Source organism: Chiroxiphia lanceolata, chromosome 14, assembly GCF_009829145.1.
Source record: "Chiroxiphia lanceolata isolate bChiLan1 chromosome 14, bChiLan1.pri, whole genome shotgun sequence".
Taxonomy (NCBI): domain Eukaryota; kingdom Metazoa; phylum Chordata; class Aves; order Passeriformes; family Pipridae; genus Chiroxiphia; species Chiroxiphia lanceolata.
Genome location: NC_045650.1, coordinates 20664986 through 20692692, shown reverse-complemented (window position 1 = coordinate 20692692; position 27707 = coordinate 20664986). Strand labels below are relative to the sequence as shown.

Below are 27707 nucleotides of genomic sequence, written 5' to 3'. Positions count from 1 at the left end.
GGTTTATTGAGATACGTGTGATACTGTTTTACTTTTTGTTTAATCTTGCAATGTGTTTGAGTGACTAGCATGTGTTGTCATAAATGGGAAGAAAGAATAAGAAGAATACAAAAATGCTGGTCTTTTTTGAACTTCCATTATGCCTATCAGTAGTTCTGAGTGTGCAGCATTCCAGGTCCATCTGATTTCTTGTGCTTGGTGTGTTTATTGAAATTGAAGAGCCTGTCAAGTAGTCTTTTTTGTATAGGGGGTATCCTTTACTGATGAAATATATCTTTTGCTTGCCGGATGTCATAAACAAACTATGCTATGTAGAACTGAAAGGTATATTTCACAAGTGTGGCTAATGTCACTTACAAAATTATCTTGGCTTCCTGCTGGAAGAATGGGTTAGTGGGAATGTCAAGGTCATCTTCAAATTTAGAATCATTTGGCTGCCTTTCGAATATGTCTTTTCTTCTTCAGTGTGATCTATATTTCCCATGTATTAGTCTTGTGGCTGTTGATGTTTTCTGGACCTGTGATATGTTTGTCTTCTAAAATAATATTTAGCAAGTTTTAAAAGAAGCAGTCTGTTAAGCTTCCTAAGTCACTTTCATTTGAATGACCTCTATAAGATGTATTTTAAAAAAAAGAAAATCTAACTGCATGCAAACACACTGTTCAGAAAGAATGGACAGAAAAAGGGTTAAGCGGATGAATGGATACCAATGACACTTTATATGCTGATGAACTAGTAAGAAAGTGAATTCTTACTGTCAACAGCTATGAATTAGGTAAGTTCTGGCTTTCTGTTCTTTGATCTTTCTGGATGCCTTTTCCAATGCAAATTATTCTGTTGTAGACATCTGCTGGATTTGACTTTCCTAGCCACTTTACAGTTTGCAACTGAAATGTCATTTTGTTAAACACTTATAATTCTACTATAGATCTGTGAATAACAGAAGTAAAACAAATTGCTTCTGTCACTTGCACTTTGTTACTGTTTACATCAAGAGCAGAAGCATTGGAGCTTTTGGGAATGAGGAAGGCAGCAGGGCTTGAAAAGGTGAAGAAAAGCAATTTATAAACTCGCAAGGAGTTCCCAGGTGTTGCCACATTGTAAATTAGTTTGATATATTGATTTGTCCATCTCATAATTTGAAAAAAAAAAATGAAAAAAACCAAATGACTGTAATGCTACCTGCCTCACACACCTCTGAGAATGCTGTCCTCCTTTGATCATGGAATCTGCTAGACACAAAGAGCTTTGAAGAGCCATGTGTTCATGGCTGGACTAAGATACATTTTTAGATATATAAACTTTCACTTTTTCACTTTTTGTAGTTTTGTTGTAAAAGGCTATTTTTTTCCTAGACATTATAAATGAAAAGCGTGTTTGACTAATGATACTGATACTTTTAAAATGCTTTACGTCTGTTAATGTAAATGTGCAATGTGGGATGGTTTTTTTTTATTTCCTGTGAACTGTCCCTTTTTGTTGATAAGCTGTATTTGATATGATATATTCATGGTAACACAGATAATTCATTTGGAAATAAGAATACCATGACCACCTTTACAGATGTAGGCTTTCTGCTGCCATGATATGTAGGTGTTGTGTTTGATGTATTTCAGAGTTAGCAAACATATTTGGAAGTGCAGAGCTAAGCAGTATAGCATCTCCTGAGATGTCATTTCATTCTTCTGAGGTGGCCAATTTATTCATGAGACTGGCCATAATAACTCTTCATTAGCTGGCAGTTTTGATTCAAATATATATGTTCTTTAATATTTAAATAAGTATTTTAGCGATGTATCTTTGAGTTGTAAAGGTAGCTATTGTATTTAATTTTCTTACATGAATTATTTTTGACGTTGCTTGCTAAAAAGCAGATGGATTCACCCTGTCAAAATAAAACCTAGGCTTTACGTGGTTTGTTGTAGGCCTCTTCTAGAATTTCATTAGGATATCATTGTACAGTGTAACTAAAGTGTTTTACAAATCCCAGCATAGACCAAGGTGCTTGTTGGTTCCATAGTTGAAATATAACAGCTCCTTTTCCATATTGATTCTGTCTGGAGAGAGACCCTTCATCAAGATTAATATCGATTCTGATTAGCTGAGTCAACTTCTATTTCAGTTGACTAGAGAGAAATGCTATAACAGGGACAGAGCATCAACCTTAGGTTAAAGCCAAAGGTTTAGACTTAATTATGTTCAGTGAGGACATCCACAAGAAGTTTACTGTATGCACTCCTTTCATGAACCCACGGACACCTCTGTCAAATCACATAAAGTCAAAACTAAGTGACTATTTCAAACTAAAACCACTTGTTATTGCCCCCCTGACTCTATGCTTTTTCTTTTTTTAAGATCAAATACTAGTTTCCACCTCTTTGACAAGTCTCCTTTTTTTTTGATTTCTACATGTTCCTGATTTAAAAAGCAAACAAAAAAACACCCCTTGAAACAAATAACCTATCACACAAAAGAAAAACCTTCCTCAGGCCTTGGCCCTATTTAGATCTCCCTTTAGTTACTGGAGCATGGGGATTTGCTGTTTTCACTTTCAAATCAAAGTGGTAGGGTTTTTCTGTTGTCTTTTGATGATGACTTTACAGCTTCTTCACCTTGGAAATGAACAGTGTTGTCATTGTAAGAATGAAGGAATCTTAGTGTAAAAGAATAATCAGTTTGGATTGGACCTCCTTTAAGTGGTCATTTAGTCCCTTGCTGAAAGCAGACCTAATTAGCCATGGGCTGACTTTGTTTTTTCAAAAGCAAGGTAACAGGTGTGAAAATCTAAAGTCACGAGATGCCTTTAAGCTCCTCTTTCCGTTTTCCATTAAGGTACCGTTTGAGGCTTACTGAGCGAGGTGTCTTTCTGTGCTTTAGGCATTTTTTAGTAGTTTCTAAAGTGGTTGTTTCAGTTTATCAGAAAGCTTCTGTCCTAACAGGTGAGTTACATCCTGAGTTACAATCCTCTTGTTGAATGGCAGAGCATGTGAGGGTCTCTCCAGTATATTGAGATCTTTAGAATCAGAATACCCTTTGTTTTTCAGGTTTCACGAAGATTGATGAGATTTCTTGTTAAAGGAACATTTAGTTTATTTCAAAGTACTGTTCTAAATATTCAATTACAAATTGAATTAGTGTAAGTTAAGATGATAGGATGCATCTCATCCTTGACGTGTCTTTGACTCAGCTGCAATCACAACCTTTTTTTTCCCTTCCCGGAGCATTAATGAGTCATTTAGATCTGCAGATTAGGTAGTAGGAATGGCCTCCAATCAGAATGTGGATTAGGAGAACCACTGTATTGCTTTGGTCACAGATTTAAATTAATTATCTCAGTTTGTTAGGAATTGCCCACAAATAATATTTAAGGGGTTATGTGTCTGCTCTTATTTTATGTTGTCAACTGAAGTGTAAATGTTGCCTTAGTAGGGACAACAGAATAGTGCTAGCTGTAGCTCCTTAAGATTACTAGAAAGGGAATATTCGTGGAAAAGGGATCCTATAGGTGTTTGTTTACTGTATAGTTCTTTTTTTTTTTTCTGTCCTAGGAAATATGGTTAAATACCTAATGCAACAGAAATATTCCTTTTCCTTCCCTTCAGAAGTCTGGCCTGTACTTTTACTTGTCTTTTGCTCAGCGCTACCTGTTCTTTTTAGGTTAACTCCATACAGGAATCATGCATCTTAAGAAACAGCTAAAATGCTGCTTCCTCTATGTATAATTCCAACTATTCATCCTGTCCTTTTGAATTCATACTTATGAGAGTGACAAAATTAATGAAGTTTGAGGCAAGTTGCTTAAATTTTATATTAGCTTTGCATTTCTTTTTTCAATTTGTACTTGGGTTGTAGTTTGTAGGATAACAGAATGTTCTGAGTTGGAAGGGACCCACAAGGATCATCGACTCCAACTCCTGGCCCTGCACAGGACACCCCAGCAATCCCACCACGTGCCTGAGAGCGTTGTCCAAACACTCCCTGAGCTCTGGCAGCCTTGGGGCCGTGCCCACTGCCCTGGGGAGCCTGGTCAGTGCCCAACCACCCTCGGGGGGAAGAATCTTTTCCTGAGATCCAACTCAGCCCTCCCTTGTTGATTCCTTCACAAGCAATTTCGGGTTCTCTGTGACATGCTAGACACAGCTTGCTCTTATGTATAGTCCTATACATAGTGTATTAATGATCACTGTAAGTATTTATTGAAGTAAATTTGAAGTACCTCGAACATTAAGGTGTTATTTTAGTTTCTTAGAACTATTTTTCAGTTTAACAAAACGCCATAATATGCTAAGAATGCGGTAAAAACAGATACTTTCCTACCAAGTTTTCTATTCTATGGTACCATTTCTGTTGTATGGTTTGAGTTAAATCCTGTAGTCATCACTGAAGCAAAATGACTTCTTGGCAAGATCTCTTGGTAAAAGCTGTGGATTTGGGCCAAAGGATTAATTGCATATTTGCACAGTAAAGAATACATTGTTCTATTTAATGTTCTAAATCTACTATGACCCTAGTATTTAATAGGTTTTATTTTGGATTTCCAGAAGTGGCCATACTTTCTCAGACTTGTAGCTAATCAAAATGCTTTTACTCATTTCCCTGGTGTCTGTTGGTAAGTTCATGTTTGTTTTTTTTTCCTGGCATTTTCTGAAATGGTCTGTAGGTTAATTTCTGAATCCTTTGTGGAAGGTTAGCCATGGAAAAGTGCCACAGTTGTTCAGTCATACTCTTTAAGCTTGACAGACAGTGCTGCAGGGCAGCTATCTAGTTTTTGTGATATACAATATTACAGTTTGAGCAGAGTTAGAAAAATAAAATTCTGAGCACTGTCTTTGAGGTCTTATTTCTGATGCAGTGCAGTGCTGTGCTTTTCTGTTTAGTGTCTTGCTTGTTATGGGGAGGTTGAGCACAGTAACACTGCAATTCGGTACCATTTCTGCTTAGCTGAATGAGGAAGTTTTCATCAAGGTCAGCCAAAAAAAAAAAATCTACCTTTGTAACTTGTGACAACTCAGTGGCAAATAATGAGATGTTCTTTTTAAGGGTCTATTTTTTTTGTTTTAAGTCTTGATTACTAGAAATGTAATATTTAGTCTATTGTTGATGAAATAGAACATAAAAAGGCAGAGTTGCGCTCATTAACTTTCACAGCCTGGGAAGTAATAAATAGTGACTCTTGGATATAATTCAACTGTCTTGTCATTGCTGAAGGACACTGTCACTATCTGATGCCTTGTGCAGTAGTCCATCCAGACACCAATCACTCGCATTCAGCAGTGTTGAAAAGAAAAGTGAGAAACTTAGGTCCTTAGAGTGGTAGTTGTACAATTACTTTCTTTCATGACAATGCTTATATAAGATATTTTTGTCTACCATGATTGTTTTTTTCTTGCCTTTGTGTTGCAGGATGTTGTTCCCCTTTTTCACAGGTGCAGTTGTTTTTTTTGAGATGCACTGTAAATTTAATCTGTGTTTAAAAAACAAACTCTCCCTTCAGAAAAAATCCTACCCAATCCCTTTTCCAGCTGTCATGATGAGCCTGTCATCTTCTTCATACTCTAGGGAGAGCCATGGACAATTAGGTTCCTAGCTTAGGTGTTTTGGTTAAGAGTCTGTGGCATGATTTCACTAATCTAGTTTTTCATATCCACAGATATTCTCATCCAGTTTGAAAATTACCTGGTCTGCTGGCTCAGTGGCTTACCCTACATCATTGGCACTGCCCCTGAATTTCCAGAGTTCTCAAACAGCATTCATGATTTTCTTAAACTGAGCCAACTGTGGTAAAGCGATTTCAGGGCTAGAGGTTGGTGAGGAAGGAGAACAACCATGTGACTTTTAAACATTTACAGCATTTGGGAAGGGAGAACTATTTTACTTTTCTGGAATGGTCTGTGAAATTTATGAAGTGATACACTGACAGAATCAGAACTTATGTGTATATATGTATGGCCATATCTATCTATCTATCTATCTATCTGTCTATTTATGTGTGTGTGCATATGGTGGGTTTTTTCCATCACTGTTCAGTGTAGACAAGACACATGAAGGCACAATAAGATACATAAGATCAGAAAGACAAAGTTTAGTGGTATTTCTAAAGTAATTTCTAGTTTTCTATATCCTGGTGTATGGATTCCTCAAATTCAGTCCTCTCTGCACAGCTGAACTTTTTCTACCATTGAAAGTGTTCTGTCGGCATCTGTCAAGGAAGAATATCCCCTTTAGGGTTGGATGGTGGTAATAATTACATTCATCTGGATTGGTGAGCCAACACTGAAAAATTTTCCCTTGCCCTTTGCCTCTCTAATAAAAGAGTGCTAAGTCACATTCCTTATTGTTCTTCTCCAAAGGTGGTTAAGGGAGGGAGAGAGACAGATGGAGAAACAGAACTGGCAAATTTCTTTTTCTTTTAAAATACTACCTCTGAATTGACTCAGAAAGAAGGAAGCTTCTAAATAAAAATTATTACTAACCACAGCTAGCAGGCTGTTTTTTCAGTTGCTGTTTCAATATTAATTTTAAGGACAAGGTGTTCACTGCTGGTGTAAGCTGCTAGTACTTTACTTTAGATTTAATGTGTGTTAGTGTTTTTTTTTCAGAGAAGTCATAGTAGAAAAAGTAAAATACTTTTCTTTATATTGTTCTGAGTTTCACTTGATAAAAGACTTCAATATTAGGCCTTTGATTTGTGTGAATTTAATGTTTCTCTTTTCATCAGAATGACAGTGTTGAGACTCCCCAGCAATGTGTTGAGGCTGACATTGCATAGTACGGTAAGAAAAAAATTAAACTGAATCAAAATGCTGTCATTTTTGTGGCTCTGATTATCAAGGGACTGAAAAGTCTGATCTGCCATTTTAACGCTTCTGTTAAAATGCTACTTGACTTAGCGCATATTCTGCAAATACTGATTATACATATTTCTAAATTTATAAATGAACTGCAGATCTGTGCTCAGATCTTACTTTAGACCATCTCTAATTTATTAGATTAAAAAGTACAAGAAGGATTTGAACAGGTGTTCGATTTTAAGTATCTTAAAATTAAGAGTATTCTTTTTAAATTAAGAACATTCCTCACTTCTCAGTGAGCAAAATATATTGTAAGTGATGTTAATGCCAAGTATTTGCATCAAAAAGCAGCTGGTTTTAAAGCCTAATATACTTGTTTTCCTTCACTTGTATGTATTTTGGACTTTTTATGGGAACTGTATCAAAATATATATGCTATACATCTGTCACTGAACTTGATGCTTATCTGAGTGTTGTTTGCTAAGTATGAAAGCTCTTAAGACAGTCTTAATACAGTTTGAAACTGTGACTACAAATTATGAGTATTGTAGTTCTTTAAAAGCATCAAATTCTGCAGTCACTTTAATTTCCAAATGGCCAACTTAAATAGGAAAATTTTCTCAAAAACCTGTTTTATCCTGTTTTCCTACAGTGCTGCAACATTTGTAATTTAGATAAGTTAAGCTACCACATTTGTTACATGCTGAAAATAATTCATTCTAAAGTTCAAAAGTAAATTGGTGAAAGTGATTAATTCCTGTTGAACTACAATATATGTATTATTATATGCATGTGTAAACTGAAATGTGTTCCTGTTATCTCTGTTTAAATCATGATAAATATGAAAATCTAGCGATTCGAGGTATATATACATACAGGCAAAATGCTACAAAGCTCCAACTCTTTGCCTTTTTATTAAGGACAGGAGATAATTGCCTATAATGTCATGCAGTACGACTCTTCCAGGTTTTCCATTCATTCTGAAATACCCAAATGTTAATTTTGGAATATTTTTCCACTTTTCTTCAGCTGTGAATCTGTCTCAGCAGATGTGTATCACCTAAGTGTATAATTAGAATGAGAAAAAGCTACTGGTTTTAATTGTGACTCATATACTTTGTCAACTTTAAGGGTTTTCTCAGCAGATAAAATAATTCACTACCTCAGAAAATATTCAGAGCAGCAAGCAGTAATGTGTAATATCTGTACTGCTCCTGAGATAAGAATACAACAAGATAGTTGTGTCCTCAGTGCCATGAAAACACCAGTGTTGAGTTGTGTCACTTTTTTCATGAGCACTGTAGAAATGTGATTTTCAAAATCAAGGACTAATCCAAAATCCGAGGCAATCTTGAGCTGCTCTTGGTTTGTGTCCTCTGACAATAACTACTGCCTAATAAATACTGTTTTGTCACATTCCTGAAGACTCGTGCAATGCATTTTGGTGGTTGTTGGTTTGTTGGTGCTTTGTGCGTGTGTGTCATGCAGGCTCAAATTGTAATGTCGTTAAAATAGCAATTAGTCACGTGTTGGGGAGGTTTTTAAGGATCAGAAAAACGTCCTTGGGAAGTGCCTTACAGTTCTTTACAGGAAGCACTGGTCTGTGCTGTAGCACAGTACAGTGCTGGAGATCTGTTGATTGTAGCGTCCCTGAACACTGAATCATTTTTAAAAAGACTTCTCTTTGTCTCTACTTATAGTTTTCAACAGTGTGATAATTCCTTAATGGATCTATACTAACTTTTAAAAAGTATACAGTATAAGCAATAAGAAAACAAAAAAGTGGAAAATTATCTGCAAGGATCGTTCTGTTAATTATTAATTAGTGCTTTTTTTTCCCCCAGCAATTTTTTTTCTGTATGTAAGGGAAAAGTGAGGCAATGGGATAATAGAGAATTCTCAGTGGATCACCTATTGTTTCCTGAAAAAGAGGTCAACTAAGATATCCCTGTCCAAAGACTTTTCCTGAAAGCTGTAATTTTATTCTACATGATGCATGAATTGCTTGCACTAGGTTAAATGTAATCCACGGTTCACACTTGTATTATTCAGTCTGATACTACCCTGAGAAATCTGTTTCAAGCAAGAATTTTGTATGCAGAGTTGAGATTATCACTTTGTCTCTTTGTTTTGTCCTCCTCCACTCCTCTGACTTCCTTCTGTAATGGGTCCTAGAGTCTCATCACTAAAGACCTTTCAGTCTTTAGTCTATACCATGTTATTGGGGATTCAATTCAAAGGGCTTGAACTGTTTATTTGCTTTGCAGATTTCTCATCTGCAGATCTCTCCTTTTGCTCACACTCCTGGCTTGAATAGAATTTCACAATTCCCCCTAACTGTTCAGTTTCTAATTTAATCTGAAAGTGGCTGAAACACTGCTTTCATTTCTCCTGCATACATGGGCCTGAAGTCTAGGAGTCCTCTTAAACTGGGCTGTCTTCTTAGATCCATGCAGACAGGCTACTTCTGAGATTTCTCAATGTTATGGCCAGGAAAGATGGCCCAGATTGAGTCTCCTTTTCCATTAATCCACCAAAACATTTGTCCCGGCTCTCACTTATAACTGAGATCCTTTCCTAAGATGCTTATTTTGATGTGTATGTGTATTTTTGCACATGTGCATATTAAATGCATAATTTCTTTCCACTTTCCCCTTTAACACCTCTCCATAACTCCCTTAGTGTGTCCACAAAGTACTGCCTTCTAAAGGTGTCTGGACAAACAGTGATCTGAAACAATACCAAACTGTTTCATGTGGTCTTTCTGATATTTCAGCCTGACATCATAATTCTAGATTGTATATTCTTTGGGCAAGGGACTGATTGAGATCCCTACGTGCAAATGCACTACCAGTCCTAGATAATGTAAATCAGAAAGAAAAGAAATTCTCTGTTATTGTCAATAGTCAGCAAGATCACCTTTGAATTTCTGAGAAGTGCAGTGTGGAAAAACAAACAAACCAACTATACTGTTACTGTTTATGGTGGGTTTTTAAAAGTCTAAATGCCAGTGAGTTAATTGCATAAATATGTTGCTGCTGACTGGAAGTATTCTTGGAGATGTGGCAATAATTGTGGTTGTTTTTATGTGCATCAAAGAAATTATATGAATTTGTCACTTAAAGCAGGAAACAGGAGGAAGATTAATAGCCAGGAGTTGTTTTCATATGGATGTGCAGAATGCAAACTACCAAATAGTCTTGTATTAAAAAAAGTTTTATATTTTTGCACATACTTTCTTTTAGACTATATGTATTCAAATTATGGATATTACATACAGACTATCACTTTAAATATTATCTTTACTGCATCTCTTTCATTTTAGAAAATTTTAGTGTTGACTTGGTCTTCTTATATTTGAGGTAACAATGTAGAATCTGGTCGATATCTCATTCATTGCTTATTTCCTGGCAACACTGAGCTTCTTTTAAAGGAACTTAAGTTCCTACTTAGAGTTAATCAGCAATTTCTTTAGTTTGACTGTTGCAAATGAAACAGTTGTATAATTGCGATGTGATGAATTCAAGTCACTGAGCTCAAATGCTTTGAACGTGCAGAAACCTCATTTATTTTCCTGATAGGTCTACATAATAGATGACGCTCTTATTTGAAGGAGAACCATGTGGTCCACTAAGAAGGGGTAACATACTGAATGTTTGTCACACTGTAGATAGAGAGATAGCAATAGCAAGTAGAGGTATTTAACTAGAAATCCAAAATAAACTGAGAGCAGATATTGTTTCTGACATAGAGTGGCACAGAACAGAGACATCAGCTTTCCAAGTACTGGGCATCAGAGCATTTTCCAAGTGGTAGTACTGATTACATCTGGATCACTGGCATTGACAAAGGCAGTGACTGACAGGCTTGTTAGATCAAAATACTGACTGACTGAAAAGAGATATTATCTGTATTGTAGTGATCCTGGGCTCCTGAATAGAATTACAGATTTATTTGGGGATGGGGGGGAAAGACTGCAATTTGTGGACAATTAGTAATCAATTTTTTTCTTTTGTTGCTGTTGAAAGCTGGCTTAGGGACAAGGGTCTGGATCATACTCCATGAACACACATAGTAAATTCTGTAGTGATAACTGTGAGACCAAGTAGTTCGAGGGGTTGCAATAGTGCTGGTTTTTTAGAAAAGGATGGTATTACAAGTCTTGATTTCTAATCTGGAGGGTGTCAGGAAGGGTGCTGTGTTCAAGTAGTGTTAGTTGCCGCTGCTGCTTTCTCTTAGTTTGTCATTCTGCTGTTTGCCGCCTTAGGAGCAACACAATACTCCTTTCTTCAGTGCCCTCTCTCAATGGTCAGTGGGGAAATTTGGTCCTATGCTGTAATATTTTTGTTGTTGTAGTTTGATTTTTTTTTTGTCTGTTTGCTTCAGTGCTCCTGGCCCAACAATGAGTTGACCTTCATTGTTTAAAAATCTTAACCTTATGCATTTGGGAACAAATCCCACAGTATGCCAGTTCTGTGGGTGCAGTAGAATGGAACAGTTAAGCTGCACGGAGGGAGCAACTGGCTAAGGATGGAGAGCTGCAAGCTGTCTTTTCTCCTAGGAGTTCTTTGTACAAAAGTGCGCAGAGTTGTAGAGGTGGGCTCTGGAGATGGCCTCCCTCCTTTTCTGTCAACATGGCAGCTGATGCTAAAACAGATTATCTAACCTATTGGACAAATGTTGCCTTTTCAGAGATTGGCTTTGTGTGCTCAGCGTTAGAGGAAGGAGAAAGACTCCTTACTTTTCCAGAAATTACAATATCTAGGAATTGTGTCTTTTGTGTGTGTGTGTGTGTGTGTGTGTGTGTGTGTGTGTGTGTGTGTGTGTGTGTAAGATCTGTGATATATCTTGGTAGAAAGAACTAAGTTGATAGAGACAGGACCTTTTCATTTCCAGTGCCTTCCTCAGAAGATCCTAAATGGATATGAAAAGGAGATTTTTATAAAACACTGTGATTTAGTTTTTCAATAGTTTGAAGATAACTAGAGATTTCTTTCTCTTTTAGCAGATTTTTAATTCCCATCTAAAATATTTGAAACGGTGAATATGACATCACAGACCACATATTTTTCTACAGCTATGCAAAAGAGAGATGAGACAGCTAAAATTTCCCAAGTTAGTGGATTTCAACCAAAGGTTGACATGAATGAAAAAGACAAGAAACTCCAGGATGACTCACAGAAGTGGGTGTTTCCATAGAAGGAGCTTTCATAATAGATCCACCAGTCTATCACTAGCAACCAAAAAATAGTAAACCACAACACAGGACTGACAGAGAGCAGTTCTAGATATACAGAGATGTTTCCTCCCATGGATTGAGCTGCTTTCTTTGTAAGCATGACAGAAGTGAGTGTGCCAACAGTAGTGAATTGTTCTTAGAATTAAATATCTGTGTACGTTTTAAAATTTTTTTTGAATTCTGAATTATTTAGCTTTAACTATGATCAAAATATCTCCTTGTTAAAATAAGATCTTACTTTCAGGGAAGGACAAATGAAATTTATGATAAATTGCTTATATGATGTTAACAGAAAACTGGAAATATGTATGTGGAATTGGGATAATGCAACAAAGTGGTAAAATCAGTTTATATGCAAGAAGATATATTATTTTCCAGCTAAAAAAGAGTGGTCAGAATTAAGAGCAAAACTTATACAGTTGTCATTAACCAAAAAAAAGTTTGAAAAATCTAAATGTGAAAGCAATAGTGACAGTGTTACCCAGATTATTTTATTACTAAAAAAAAAAAAAAGTAATAACAGTCTCTTTGAGTGAGTCCAGTTGATTTAATTTCCAGTTGGGAAGGAACATATTTTACTGGTAGTTTAAATTAATATATATGTGTTTATAAGATAATGTAAATTGGTCTTCTAAAAATTGGTTTAAATGGATTACTTCTGGAAAATAAATTGTTAAATAAAACCAGTGGAGAAGGTAGCAGTAAATCTGAAAACCAAAAGAACCTCCTTTCTCTTCGTCATACTTTCCAGTATTAAGAACATATGACTTATCAGTCTTATAAGATTTCCACTGGGAAGGGGGTTAGGAGCATTTACTAGAGGTGGAAGAACAGGCATGATAAATTTAACAAAGGCCAAAAACATTCTTGTGACATTAAGCTTAGAGAGATGACAACTTCTAAAGAAGAATGGAGCTCTTTAAACTTGGACCAGCAGAATCATACTGTTTGTCCAGTGCCAAAGCAGTATAGTGTCAATAATTTGAAAAAAAATTAGTCTTATTGCACGTATTGTAAAGTGTCCCTTAGCTGAAATATTTTGTAAGCTGTGGATGCAGTGTGCTGATAACCTGTTTTTAAACCTTCTTTTACAGTAATTTTTTACATATCCTTTTTTTTTTCAGTTTTGGCACGGTACAAGGTTATACACAAGACCTAATTAAAATCCATTCCAGGTTAAGCTATTAATAGGGGGGGCCCCTCAGCCCCCCCTCCTGTCAGGGAGTTGCAGAGCCAGAAGGTCCCCCCGAGCCTCCTTTTCTCCAGGCTGAAAAAATATGAAAATAATATGAATATATGAAAATATGAAAACGTATGGTTCTTCTTTATTAAAAAACAGTGTTGATTGACTCAAAACTTGACCTTTTAGGATTTTTTTTACATACCAGTCGTTAGCACTTTCCTTAATTAGCTTCCTTCCTAAGGAAATTAGGCTTTTGAGCAGCTGTCTCTGCATGTGTTTGTGTTTTTGTTTGCATAACTTGTAGTGCAGTCTTATGGAATGTTACTGTTTTTCCTGCTTACAGTAACTATATATTACTGTATAAAGAGTGTGCAGATTAATAATCTTTGATTCACGGAGACAATTTAGCATTCATTGTTGTTGTTTTTAGGCCAATACGGTCCTGTCTCAGAGACCCTTTGACATTTTTATGGTTTTGATTATCAAATTCTATTGCTCTTCTAGAGCTGTTGTTCTCTGAAATCTCTCATAGGCAACAGAAACCCACCATCTAATATAGGGAAATAGTCAAGAAAGCAAACCTTCTGAGACTTACTGGCAGAGCTTTAAACTAGATTAATCAGGGGAAAGGATGTGCTTCTGAGCGTCAGAGAGGAGCCAGGAAACACCAACATTTTAGGAATCAGCAGGGAAACACCTGTAAATTGTCCCAAAGGAATTAGGAGAGATCCTTCCAAAAGGTAAAGAGGCCATTCTATGATTCTATGAATGGTATATCAGGGGCTGCGATTTTCACCATCTTATTACCTAAAACCAAAAGGATGAAAACGCAGAATGAATAAGCTCTGACTTACGTGCACACTGGGGCCCTCTGGTGGTCTAGTGGTTAGGATGCGGCGCTTTCACCGCCGCGGCCCGGGTTCGGGTCCCGGTCAGAGGAGTCCCCCGGGTAGATGGAGCTCGTTAGCCCTGTAAGGCCATCCATCTAAGAGAAGGTCACTCTAAACAAACCTACGTCCTGAGGACCTCACTGCCACCGTCCAAGCTCGCTCGGCCCCGGCAGATGAACCTTAGGATTAAAGGGTGGGCTCAGCTCAGCGCACACTGTGTCTCACCTAAAAAATCCACTGCGCAGGCTCGAAGGGCAAAGACCCTTCCCAAATCTTCGTTCGCGAAGACTGGCCATACATACACGTGCACACTGGTGATTCTTTCATTTTTCCTTTGTCACTTATAATGCTTTGTAAAATGTCTGTACTGTTTTTCAGAAGATACTTTTACTACATAAAATTTTGGGTTTATGTTTATTATATTTGCTCTATATCACTAAATTGATATATTCCTGCATGTCAATATTTCTGTTATTATTCTTTTGATTTTGGTATCTACTGAACGTTGCTCTGTGGACAAATTTAAAATTCTATTTTTAGAAAGAAAAACAAAATTAACAATGACAGAGATGCTCTTCTTGTAGCTACACTAGATGCAACTTTGCCACCAGGGCAGACTCCCAATACTTACATTTAGTCCCTAGTTTTGGCATTACTGTACATCAAAGGAGTTACACTGCTGTACATTAAGGGAGTATTTATTCTATTATTTGCTGTTTTGGTCAACCACAGTAATTAAATAAGAGCCACTGTGGTCTCTTGTGGAAATAGGAATCCGATTTTTGAAAATACAGGTATGTTTGATAATTTCTGCATATAAATAATTCATGTGCTTGGCTAAGTGCTCATGCTCTTTTGAGGAAAAAATCGTCTTCTTTTAATGCTTGCTCATAGTCTGAAGGGATGTGAGAGATATTGAGAGCAGATTAGAAAGGTGCATGAAAGAGAGATAAATTTATTGTTAGTTACAGTAGTGACCAACAATTCCCCCTAAGACCATGAACTAGACATTTATTTATTTATGTATTTATTTGTTTGCTTGCTGCTTTTGGGCGCATGAGGAACTTAGTAAGAAACTACATCTTTGACAAATCTTTGCTCCAGTGCCAAAATTGTGCCTCTTTTGAGAGTCATAAAAATTCTTATAGAAATCCTGGGAAAGAGCTTTTCATGCACCCACACCTTATATCTGCAGCATTTTGCCAGCACAAAGATAACTGGCCATGCTGCAAAAAGCAAGACTTATCAAAATTAAAAAGTGGATTTAAAATAAATGGTTTCTTCAAAACTATTGTTATTTTTCATTATTCACATTGGATCTTGCATTCTCAATCTGCTGTTCTGCAGAGGAGAGGAACTTGCAGCTTTCTGAAAGTAGGCCCCTAGCCAGTTACTTTGATAATCAGTTTTCTCTGATTACCTGCATTTTTATATAGGTCTTAGTTTTTATGTAAAATATATACTGCTGTATGTGCAATTGCTTTTAAAAACTTTTTCAAAATCTCCATGATGTTAGTTAAGCCCTTCGCAGGTTAACTTGAATCTTCTAGTTAGTCAGAACTCTCCCTAGAATTCCTTGAACAAATATTCTTCTGGTATAAGACAAGAATTACAAGTTTGTATCCTGACTTTCTGACAAAATGCAGTAATATCCATCCTTGATTTGGGAGTTTTCAGTACAATAGGTACAGTAAACACAGCACAAGATGATCATCTTGTAGGATATTTTTGCATCTTGTTACTGACCTTTACATGTCTAGCAGCCAGTTTAACTTGTTGGTTCTGATAGCAAACCCTTTCTAAAAGAGGCTGAAAGGGTTTGTGTTAAATTTCATGCACACTGGAATGCTGGACAGTTGTTGCTAATGTAGACAGGCAGTTTCTGCAGTAGAAGACAGCTTTCTAGTGAAAATGGTGGGTCACCTTTTCTGTTTTATTATCCTTAAATATTACTGAGATAATCCATTCATTCCCGCTGTAATTTTATTGTGTGAGAACTGTCTTTTTCTTTTTTTTTTGGTAGGTAGAGTAATTGGGGGGGGAGAATTTAATTTGTGATTACAGAGACAATGTAATTATAGGCTATATTATGATCAGTTTTACATAGAAATGTGAATGACTAGGGACTTCTACTGACTTGTAAACTAAATCATTGTAGTTGAGTATTTTGCAGAATTGCTTGAAACCTAATTTTTAACTTTACTCCCTTTTTTTAAGGAACTTCATGTTGGTGTTGTTTATGCCAGAACACAGTAAGCAAGGCAAATTGACTCCAGCCTCGTGTAAACTTTTAACTGGCCATGATGCTATTGAATATGAATTCCAGGTGGCTTTGGAAATGAAAGAGAATTGAGCTCTCTGGCTGGAAGCTGAACGTGATGACGGCCTGGTCTATGGTAAGGAAGCTGAAAATGGAGAAGAGGCACTCCAGAGAAGACAGAAATGTGGAACAAGATGCAGGGGAATGCAGTGCTGAATCTGAGGAATGGACGAGCTCAGAAAGTGAGCCTGAACAACCATACTTCAGAAGCAGCTGTAGCACTACTCAGTGGAGAGAAAAGGAGGTTTCCACCAAACCACATAGGCCACTCTGCCGGTCCCCTTGTTTGGATCGCCCAAGCTTTTCACAGAGCAGTATCACGCAAGACTTGAAGGTAGATGAATGCAAAACAAATTTGGACAAGGAATACCAAGCTAAAATGGATTTTGCTTTAAAGCTTGGGTATGCAGGAGATCAGATCCAGGCTGTACTGAATAAATTGGGAGCAGATGCACTCATCAATGATGTTCTAGCAGAGCTTGTGAGACTTGGCAACAAAAGTGAGTCAGAGGGACAAAGCACTGCCAGCAGTACCACCAGTACTCTGGTGCCAAGAGGCCCTTGCCCAAAGGAAATTGCAAGCCCTGAATTGTCACTGGAAGATGAAGTTGTGGATAACAGCGATAACTTGAGGCCAATTGTCATTGATGGAAGCAATGTCGCCATGAGGTGGGTCTGCCTGTCACAATGTTTGAAATAAATAAATCACTAAAATGTTTATAAGAAAAATCAATGTTGATGGCAAAGTAATTTTAAGTCGTGTATACTGTTACACTGAAAATACATCTATTTTATGGGCTCTTTAGTCTAGGATTTTAATTATGCTAATTATGTAATTATGTAATCCGTATTCCAGTTCCCCTCCCCTCCTTTTAAACCCAAGTTCTCTCCTCAGGTCTTTTGTTCCAGAAATCTACATGTAGTGTGCTTTTTGTGGATGGTTTAATTTTTTGAAGTTCTTTGAACAATGTTGAAAATTGCTTCTGGACATTAAAAAAAGTAACTAAACAGGGGAGGAAACCTTGGTTCTTTTTAAAATTACATGCTCTGTATGCTGATGATATTCAGTGAACTTCACAGTATGTGGGCTCTAGCTGATCGAGCCTGCTCAGGATTCCAAGAAATTTAACTGTGTCGGTACAGGGATAACGCATGAGCTAAACCTGCTCTAGCACAGCTGTGGTGCTTGCCCCACCTTGAGTCCTGTGTGCAGTTTTGGGCAGCACAATATAAAAAAGACATGAAGCTATTAGAGAGTGTCCAGAGGAGGCCACGAGGATGGTGAGGGTTTGGAGGAGAAGCTGTGTGAGGAGCAGCTGAGGGCACTTGGTCTGTTCAGCCTGGAAAAGAGGAAACTGAGGGTCAGACCTCATTGGGGTCTTCGGCATCCTCCTGAGGGGCTCTCGTGACCAGTGACAGGACTCAAGGAAACAGCTGGAGCTGAGTCAGGGGAGGTTTAGGCTGGTTATCAGGAAAAAGTTCCTCACCCAGAGGGTGGTTGGGCACTGCCCAGGCTCCCCAGGGCAGTGGGCACGGCCCCAAGGCTGCCAGAGCTCCAGGAGGGTTTGGGACCCTTTTGGGTCCCTTCCGAATCAGGATATTTTATGATTCTATGTACACTTGGCTGTGAGGTCAACACTAAACCAAGAGATACCTGTCCCATGCCAGTTTTGAACATGTCTGCAGAGTACAGAGTTCAGCTATCCAATGACTTGTTTATTATTGAGAAAGTAGAATTTTTTATGAGGGAGTTATTTAAAGACTGTTTAGTGATCAGTGATACGAAGATTTCTTCAGGTACCATTCGTACAATAGATTTCTTTGGTATCAGCCTTCTGCTTTAGAAGAATTTGTAATATGAATTATTATTTTTTCGCTGTATCACGAAAATTCAGGTTTTTATAGGTGTATTGAGTACTCTGACTTTTGAAATACATAAACCCTTCAAATCCTATAAATGTATTTTATATACAGGATTTTCCAGTGCCAAGGGGTGGTCATATCAATCCAAAAGATGTTTCTATAAAGCAACATCATCAAAACTGGATTTAACATTTTTTTTTATTTTTTTTTCCTGTGCCTGTTGAATTTGCAGTCTCTGTATTGCTTGAGTTACTCCTGAGCATAATGTGGCAGCAACTGGAGAAAAGTGTGTGTACTCTTACTACTGCATAGCTCAAATCTGATGCTGTATTTATAGAATTATAGAGTATCTCAAGTTGTAAGGGACCCATAAGCATCATCAAGTCCAACTCATAACAAAATGCATATGCATCTGAAAATTTAAAAGGGTGTTAAATTCTGTAAAATCTAAATGTGTAAAAATTTAAAGAAAAATGCTTTTAGCCACTTTGCAGCTTCTGTATTCAGTATTTAAGTTGTGAGGATTTAGGCTATGCTGGTGATTCATAGTTATACAGAGGATATTAGTTCTGTCTGACTTTGGTCTGCCTCAGGGTTACTTTATGTAAGGTCCTGAGCCCAGGAAAAGCAAAGGAGCATAGCAAGAGAGACAGAGAATGACATCTCTGTCATTCTACAATAGTAACAATAACAGCAGCAACTTTGAAGTGAAATTTTGAACGACAATCCATAGAATAATGCTAAAGACAATTTTAATATGATGGAAGCCTCTTAATTATGCAAAATCTGCTCTGCAGACTGAGAATATCTGAGAAGTGCAAGGTTTATACACTTCTCATGCTTAAAAATAGTGTAATTATTGATGATACAAATAGAGATTGAGTAAGATGGTTAATTAAGATTCTTCTTGGTTTCTATCAAACCTCTTAAGAATTTCTTTTTTCCCTTTCAGAAACTTCTTAGGCCTTTTTTTAAAAATTAAACTCCTTTATCTGAATTGTGTGCTATTTTAGAAACTCTTGTGTGTTTCAGAAAGCAAATTTTTCATGAGGATGGGACTTAACTTTGACACGATTATTTCTCTCCTATAAAAAGTCCTAATAAAAAATGTAGAACGTTTCTTATCAGAGAAACAGATTTTATTAATATAGATGTTTAAAAGCACTTACCACCCATGACAGCTAGTACTGTTCATTCCTTTTCTGTGGTAACGTTTTATGGTGTTACTTAAGGTAAGCCCATTTTATCAGGGAAAGTGATATTTTTCATTAGCTTAGCTAATAAAATGAAAAAACCAGAAAAACTTCATGCGTATTTGTTTTTGCTTTGGGGATCGTGAAATTTTACCATTTCTATAGTTTTTAAGTAGCAGGGTTGCTGTAATCTGATGGCTGAATAGCTCTGTACGATTGTCTTCTTCCAATTATGTAAGCAGGTCTAATAAAACTTTACAGACTTTGTTTTCCTTATATCCTTTGACCATGGCAGCTTTAGAAGAAAGAAAACAATCAAAACCACCACAACAAAAACCAAAACCAAATGTAACGTTTGTCCTTGCTGTTTCTAAAACTTGCATGTTCTTCAGCCATGGGAATAAAGAAGGATTTTCCTGCCGGGGAATTCAACTAGCTGTTGATTGGTTTCTGGAAAAAGGACATAAAGATATTACTGTGTTTGTACCTGCATGGAGAAAAGAACAGTCTCGACCTGATGCACCAATTACAGGTAATGTGGATTTTCTTTGACCCCTTGGTTTAAAAGAAAAAAATAATGTCATCTTTCTAATGGGTCCCATGTACAGGGCTGTGGATGTGACATTGCATGATGTTGCACTCAACCGTTTGTTTGAAAACACTACAGTTTCACAGATGAAGAAACAAGCATTTCTGTGTAAACAATGCTGTGGGGTTTGGAACATTACTGGATCGTATGAACACTTTTGAGAAGCAATAGTCAAAATTTTCCCATTAGCAAACATTTTTAAGCATATAAGAACTGAGTCTTATTTGCTGGGTGAGTCTGAAATAAGTAGTAACAGGCCAGGGCCTCAGTTAGTAGGGTATCTTGAACACCTGAAGAGGCAGCATGTGTTTTGACCCATACAAAGTACTTACATTTTGCTCTAGGCTAACAAGAAGGCTGTTGTAATACAGTAACAAGCGAGTTCTTGACACCTTCCGAAGACTTAGTAAAGGTACGTAGCTGTAGAGTGGTTATGAAGTTTAAATATTGAGTATTTACTCAGTTCTCTGAAACCTCAGAAATAAAATGGCACTCTGCTTCTAGGTATTTTTTAATGATAATGGGGACTGTATATAATTGCAAAATACTTTGTCAGAAAAGAGGGCAAGAATTTTCATATTTCAAAGGCTGCATTTCTTTATTTTAAAACCTTTTTAATAGCCGCTCAACTAAAATTATTTTACAGATCAAGAAATCTTACGTAAATTGGAGAAAGAAAAAATTCTTGTTTTCACTCCATCTCGAAGAGTTCAGGGAAGAAGAGTAGTTTGCTATGATGATCGATTCATAGTGAAACTTGCTTTCGACTCAGATGGCATCATTGTATCAAATGATAACTATCGGGATCTTCAAAATGAAAAACCAGAATGGAAGAAGTTCATAGAAGAGCGGCTGCTAATGTATTCTTTTGTGAATGACAAGTATGGGTTTTTCTTCAAAAGTAAGGGAATTTGCTAATTCCGCATCCTCGGGGAAAAACTGATGAAGTTTCCTTTCTTTTTCTTTAGATTTATGCCTCCTGATGATCCTTTAGGACGCCATGGTCCAAGCCTTGAAAATTTCTTAAGAAAAAGGCCAGTTATTCCTGAACATAAGAAACAACCGTGTCCTTACGGTAAGTGCCCAAGTCAGATTGATTTAATGCATTTAAAGGTAGGTGAAGCAAGCAATTAACATCTTGTCATTAGTGGAACAAAGAAATGCACCATTTTTCAGGTTGCCATCCAAGCACTATGTCCATTTTTCTACCCTTCATAAGCATTTATAAAAACAATGTAGCAGAGAATTAAGATGTGTGGATAACACACCTTTTGCTATTTTATTCGGGTTTGTAGTCAAGGAAAGAGATTAATAATTATACAAACTCTGTTAAAGCTGGTTTGTTTTATGTAGCACTGAGTATGTTGTCAGTATTGAAATCATGAGGCAGTAGGAAGAAACATGGTATGTCTGGCCTTTGATGCAGTGATAGACACTGATACAGGCAGCAGAGTCTCTGATTGCCTGTATAGACCAAATACGTAATTATTCCTTAGGGGGTTAATATAGAAATATTACTATTGAGAAGTGGTGAAAGATATAAAGAAAAAAGATAGCAACTGGTGGTATTGATGAGTTTTTGATTTATTTAACCCGAAAACACTTTTCTTCCAGGTAAAAAGTGCACCTATGGGCACAAATGTAAATATTATCACCCAGAACGTGCAAACCAGCCTCAAAGGTCAGTAGCGGATGAGCTTCGAATAAGTGCCAAATTATCTGCTGTGAAAACTATGAGTGAGGGAGCCTTGGCCAAATGTGGCACAGGGCCATCCAGCTCCAAAGGAGAAATCAGTTCTGAAGTGAAACGCATTGCCCCAAAACGTCAGTCAGATCCAAGCATTAGGTCAGTAGCTGTGGAGCCTGAGGAAAAGTTATCAGTAGCCCGGAAGTCCGAGGCCAGCTCTGTCCCGTCTCTGGTTTCTGCACTAAGTGTACCAACGCTCCCTCCGCCAAAAAGCCATGCAGCTGGTGCATTAAACACTCGTTCTGCAAGCAGTCCAGTGCCAGGTTCCTCACAGTTCATGCATCAGAAATCCTCACTGGAACATATGTCCAGTGTGCAATATCCTCCTATACTAGTCACCAATAGCCATGGCACCTCAGTTAGCTATACTGACCAGTATCCCAAATATGAGTCATTGGGGGACCATGGCTATTATTCCTTACTCAGTGATTTCTCCAACTTGAGCATAAGTAGTATCCGTAACTCAGATTATTACGGGGCTGATACGGACCAGGGGATGTATTCTAGAAACTCAAGCCCCTGTCCTGACAATTGCTTAAGCCATACAAGTAATGATTCTTATTCCTCTTACAATGACTTGTATCTGGGTGTAGCAGATGCCAGTCCAGAAGACAATGTGAAGAGCCACAGACTGCCATCGCAAAATCGTCTTCAGCCTTTTCCCCATGGTTACCATGAAGCCTTAAATAGAGTTCAGAGTTACGGAACTGAAGAGCCTAAGCAACCCTCGCCAACAGTCAGTTTCCCACTTAGGCCTACATGCCCAGCATCCAGTTGTTGGAGCACGGTCCAGTTGTCCAGGAGAATACCCTGTGCCTCAAATGTTCATCCGTCTACTGCACAACAAGCCGTGCCGTTGGTCATGACAAGAATGGACAGTATTTCCGACTCGCGGCTTTATGAAAGTAACCCCACACGGCAGAGACGGCCACCCCTGTGCCGAGAGCAGCACGCCAGCTGGGATCCACTGCCGTGTGCATCAGACTCCTACACTTACCACTCCTATCCACTGAGTAACAGTCTCATGCAGCCCTGTTATGAACCTGTCATGGTAAGAAGCATGCCCGAGAAGATGGAGCAACTCTGGAGGAATCCCTGGATTGGGATATGTAGTGAGCCACGGGAACCTCATATCATCCCAGAACATCAGTATCAAACATACAAGAACCTCTGCAATATTTTCCCTCCAAGCATTGTCCTTTCTGTGATGGAAAAAAATCCCCACATGACAGATGCACAACAGCTGGCAGCTGTGATTGTTGCTAAATTAAGAACAGGGCGTTAAAGCACTACAGCCTCTTTTGGATAAATGAAACTGTACAGCACATAGGACCCAGAGGAAAACTTACATGAAAGGGCCAATCTATTGTAAATATTTTCTACTAAGGTGGTATAAAATCCTGTACACAGTAGCAATCATATTATATGCTGAGGCACTATATAAATAAAGTTGATTGTATTGCAAATTTTAAGATTTTAAATATAGGGATTTTTAATAGTATTTTATAGGAAATGCATACCTTGCTGCATGGATAGCTCATTAAGAACTATGTCACATTCAGTGTCTCAAAGCTGTTACTACAAAATTAATGTTAGCCATTATACTGCATGTATTAGTGTACACTTTCAATTTGCTTATAAATACCTAATCGGCCTCTAAAAGTATGCTCTATACACACCCAGATGACTTTTAGGGTTTCAGCTTTGTCACTGGACACTTCCTACTGGCATCTTAAATACTGAAGAAAAAGTAAATTTGATAAAAATTAAAATAATTTATAAAAGGAAAAACTGATTTCAGTTTTTGAATGTCAATATGGTTGTTGGTACTTACATTGCAGACCTGTTTCTCAAGAGTTTGAATATCTAGTACATCATCCAATATGTTGATGCAATCCAAAAGAATCCAAATAAATACTTTTTTAAATTAGGACCAAAACATACAGTGTAAAGGCACGAGTGCCATTCAATAAACTGAAAGTTTAACTGTAGCTTCTCTCTTCAGAATTGCCTCTCAAATGTGGAGTGAGCAGCTGCTGGCCCAAGTGACCAGACAAGCTGAAAGTAAAGTGCCAGTTTTATGTAAACTGGATTACTCGACCTGAAGCAGTGAAAATGGCACATTAACATGGAAGTTCATCACTACCTACAGCCCTTTCTCTGGGAGCAAGGATGGTGTTTGAGTGAGCCTGACATTCAAGAGGGCTGTACAAGATCAACTTGAGAAAGGGTGGAGGGGGAAGGCTGCTTCTTGAAAAGAGATGCTCCAGTTTGGATTTGTGGCAAAGCTGTCCTGGTTCTTGCTCTTCAGATCCACGCAAAGGTGTGCATTTGCCTCGCGAAGGCTTTTAGAGTTCCTGTTTCAACAGGTGAGATAATTTTGTGTGGCAATTGTTTGCGCAACTGGTATCTTGCTCAGGGTGGAAACCTTTGTAGCTAAATGTCTCCAAAAGAGGCGTTTATTGGTTTTTTTAAGCTGCACTGACTGGACGCCCTTTTTTGAATCCACTGTATATTTCAACATTTTGAACCATGGCTAACTCGACATGTCTCGAGCTAGGACTTGTTGACTTCTACTGTAGTTTTTTTTCATGAAAGTTGAGAAGGCCTGGTTTATGGCCTTTTGTTTCTTCATGAGAAGGTGTGACACTGCCTAAATGTTTCTTACTGTGAAACACACAGAACGTGAGGCTGCAGTCAGGGTTGTTTCTGGTGTTTTGATAATGGCTTGCATGCTGCTTTCTAGTTATCTGTTTGTCTGAGAAACAAAGTTACATCATTTCCTCCACTTGTGTTACTGTAGTGGTTGGTTTGATTCAAAATATCTCATGGGCTCTTTAGCATGTGCAAAATATGTTCCTGTCATATAAAAAAAACCCCACAAATGAACCAACAACAAACCACAATTATGGGTGCAACTACAGTTAATTTACTGACATTTGATAACTGTATCATTGCACACAGGATAAATATTCTTGTGTTGGTACAGATGATGTATAAAATGACCATGTCATTATGTATTTGAAATGAGGTGACTTGAAGGTGACTCTGTATTTACCCTTGGTATTTAAAAATAACTGAAGTTTTAATTAGTTGGTTATTCTCTCTGTTAATGGGGAAAAAAGAAATCTTCAGACACTTATGATAGTTGGGGAAAACAGATTTAACTCTTGACCAGTTTTCAAAAACATTTCATATTTTTTATTTGCAAATAATTCTTATTCTCTTCTCTTGCATGGTATAAGCAGCTGAGAGCAATGCCTCAAATAGCCAGAAATGACCTTTTGTTTGTTGATACAAATTGTATCTCTTTTTCTTGATTGTATAAAAACTGTGTATAAAAAATAATCTCTAGATTAACTTCAGTATTACATTTTCACCACAATATTTGTGACACCATGTGTCACAGGGAAGTAGCCCATGAGTAATTATGGAATTTTTTTTATTTAAAATGGGCACTTGTAGTTTATAGACAAACAAGGACAACTTTTCACAACCAGGTTTTATGTGCACAGATATTGTGTGTACATCTCAAAGCATTACATAGGTATCTTCAGTCTATTTATTAAGCAGATACATTCTTGCACTAAACTTTATGTAAAAATGTTGCTGTTAGCTCATCTGCATGTGTTTAAAATGTATCAGTAATTGCTATAGACCTTACTTTATTCTAACATTAATTTATAAATTATTTAGGTATGATATGAAGTTTATTGTGCGCTCATGTTTTCCATCTTGCATGGAATTAGATATTTGTATGCAGAAAAATGTTTGTTCCGTTTTTCTCCACTTATAAAGATAAGCTATTTTAAGAGAGGTTTAGTAGGTGTTTTTGATGTTTTCTAATGTGGAAAACCAAGCAGAGATTTCTCTATGAAGTGTTGGGTGGCTTATGGAGATCCCCACTTTTGTAGGATTTGTCCGGTCATTTAAATTTTCACTAACCTTTGTTTTAATGATAGAATAATTCCTTTTTTAAAATGAGAATGCTATGCTAATACAAACCCAGCAAACTATTTCTCTAAGGCACTTCAAAGGCAAATTGTCTTTTTCTAGGAAGCTGTTTAGCATCCACCATGCATAGTTACAGAATGGGCAATGGAGCCTTGTGGAAATAACCTGCAAATTTTGTGCTTATTTAGTCCTCCTTAGAGGTAATGAAACTTTTCTGTGTGATGTAGTCCTTCCTGATCAATTACTTTAAGTGATAATTCAGTCATCCACGTCTGTTTTCAGATATGTTTACAAGACAATTCAAAACACTGACACATTCACTAATCTTTAGCGCATAAGCTTAGATTTCTTCTTACATGGAAGAGTTGATCTTATTAACACCTGATCTTAACTGTCTATATTGTAAATATGACTTCATATAAATGCTCTTTTTGAGAGCATGGTATTTAAATGTTCTTAAAACTGTAAGAGAACAGTTCTAGAAACTATATTTTAATAAAATCCATGAAAATACAATTCTAGATGAGGGGGGAACAAAGTGTGAAGGTAAATCATGGACTACTGCAGTCAACAAGAGTTAAGCAGTAGATTTTAGTGCTTTACTGGGGCCAGAGCATTCTCTGGGAGTTCTGATTTACTTATCTTCCATCTTTAGCTATATTACTTTCACATAATTTGTCACTTAAAAGTGTGTAACTTTAAATTCATAAATCAAAAAACAAATGCTTTATGGGATGTCAGTCTAAGTTATTTAATGTTTTTTGTAAGAAATACATGTCTGTAGTATAGTAAATTGTAGATGATTTCACTGCTGTTAGTCTGTTGTTGTCATATTGAGCCGCAGTAGTTGGCTTTATTCATTTGTAGAATTAAATATTACTGTTTAATTGTTGTAAAATTTTATAAATCTCTTTGGGTTTTTTTGGTTGACCCAAATATAATGTAAGTCTTAATGACAAAATGAGTGAAAATGGATGTTAAACCAGTATGTGGTATTCTTAAATCTCTGTAGTAATAAGTGTACACTGCACTAGTTGCTGCTGCATGTAATTTATTTACTAGCATGAGTCTGTTTAGCTTTTGTAAAAAATGCTTTAAACGTAAAAATAGGTGTGGAGTATGGTTGCTCAGAACAAGGAAGGAACCTCATTGAAAAAAAAAACAAATAAAACCAAAACCTCTATGTGAGTTTCCCCCCTACCTACTTTTAATGCCAGTTTGTCTCAAATTATGCATTTTGGCATTTTGAAATTCTTAATGATAAAGTCAGAACATATAAAGAATTTGTCCAAATTATAAAGTTATAAAATACTTGGTGTCATGTGAGCATACCTGTGATGTACAGCAAACCACAAACAGGAACACCTGATTATTGTAATTTTTAAAACTCCATGCTAAGGAGAAGGAACATGCATCATTTCTGCGAAGCTTTGCTCCGGAGTTGAAATGTTCCTTGATCTTGATTTGCCAGAAGTTTACCTGAAGCATTAGTATTCCAGGACTCCTAATGGTCAGATCTTTAGATCTGTCACGGTTACTTCTATGGCGAGTGTTCAGCTTTAATACTCCCCTTATGTACCCACAGCCTGTTGACAGGTGTGACAGAGCCCTCATTGACTGTATTTCCTGCAATTTTTCAAGTGGAAAAAGACAAGTGTACCATCACTTAAATTATTCTCATGCCAGTGTCTGGTTAGCCTTTGAAGAGCCATTTTACAACATCGATGATTTTGGTCTGTGGTATTTAAAGTTTGTAAATGTATTAAAAGAACTGCAAGAATCTAAAAGAAGTAGAGGCTATCACCTGTTCCCCCCTGCTCTGTGTAAACGTTTTGCACAATTATTTAATAATATGAGATGTTATAGTTTATATATCTATAAATATATAAAAATTTCCTTATTTAATAAAACTGAGAGCCATTGGATTATTTGTTTCT

At 37.0% G+C, this 27707-nt stretch overlaps 1 protein-coding gene across 1 annotated transcript in view; it reads left to right on the top strand.

The window, feature by feature from the left end:
• The window catches only part of ZC3H12B (zinc finger CCCH-type containing 12B), a 28967-nt gene extending 1271 nt beyond the window's left edge, over positions 1-27696 (top strand). Inside the window, 7 exon segments of the mRNA XM_032702240.1 lie at positions 16322-17093; positions 19873-20012; positions 20716-20950; positions 21038-21144; positions 21684-22539; positions 22541-22632; positions 22635-27696. Coding sequence (XP_032558131.1) covers positions 16483-17093; positions 19873-20012; positions 20716-20950; positions 21038-21144; positions 21684-22539; positions 22541-22632; positions 22635-23101 — 2508 coding nt within the window. The 5' untranslated portion in view covers positions 16322-16482 and the 3' untranslated portion in view covers positions 23102-27696.
• The last annotated feature ends 11 nt before the right edge of the window (positions 27697-27707 follow it).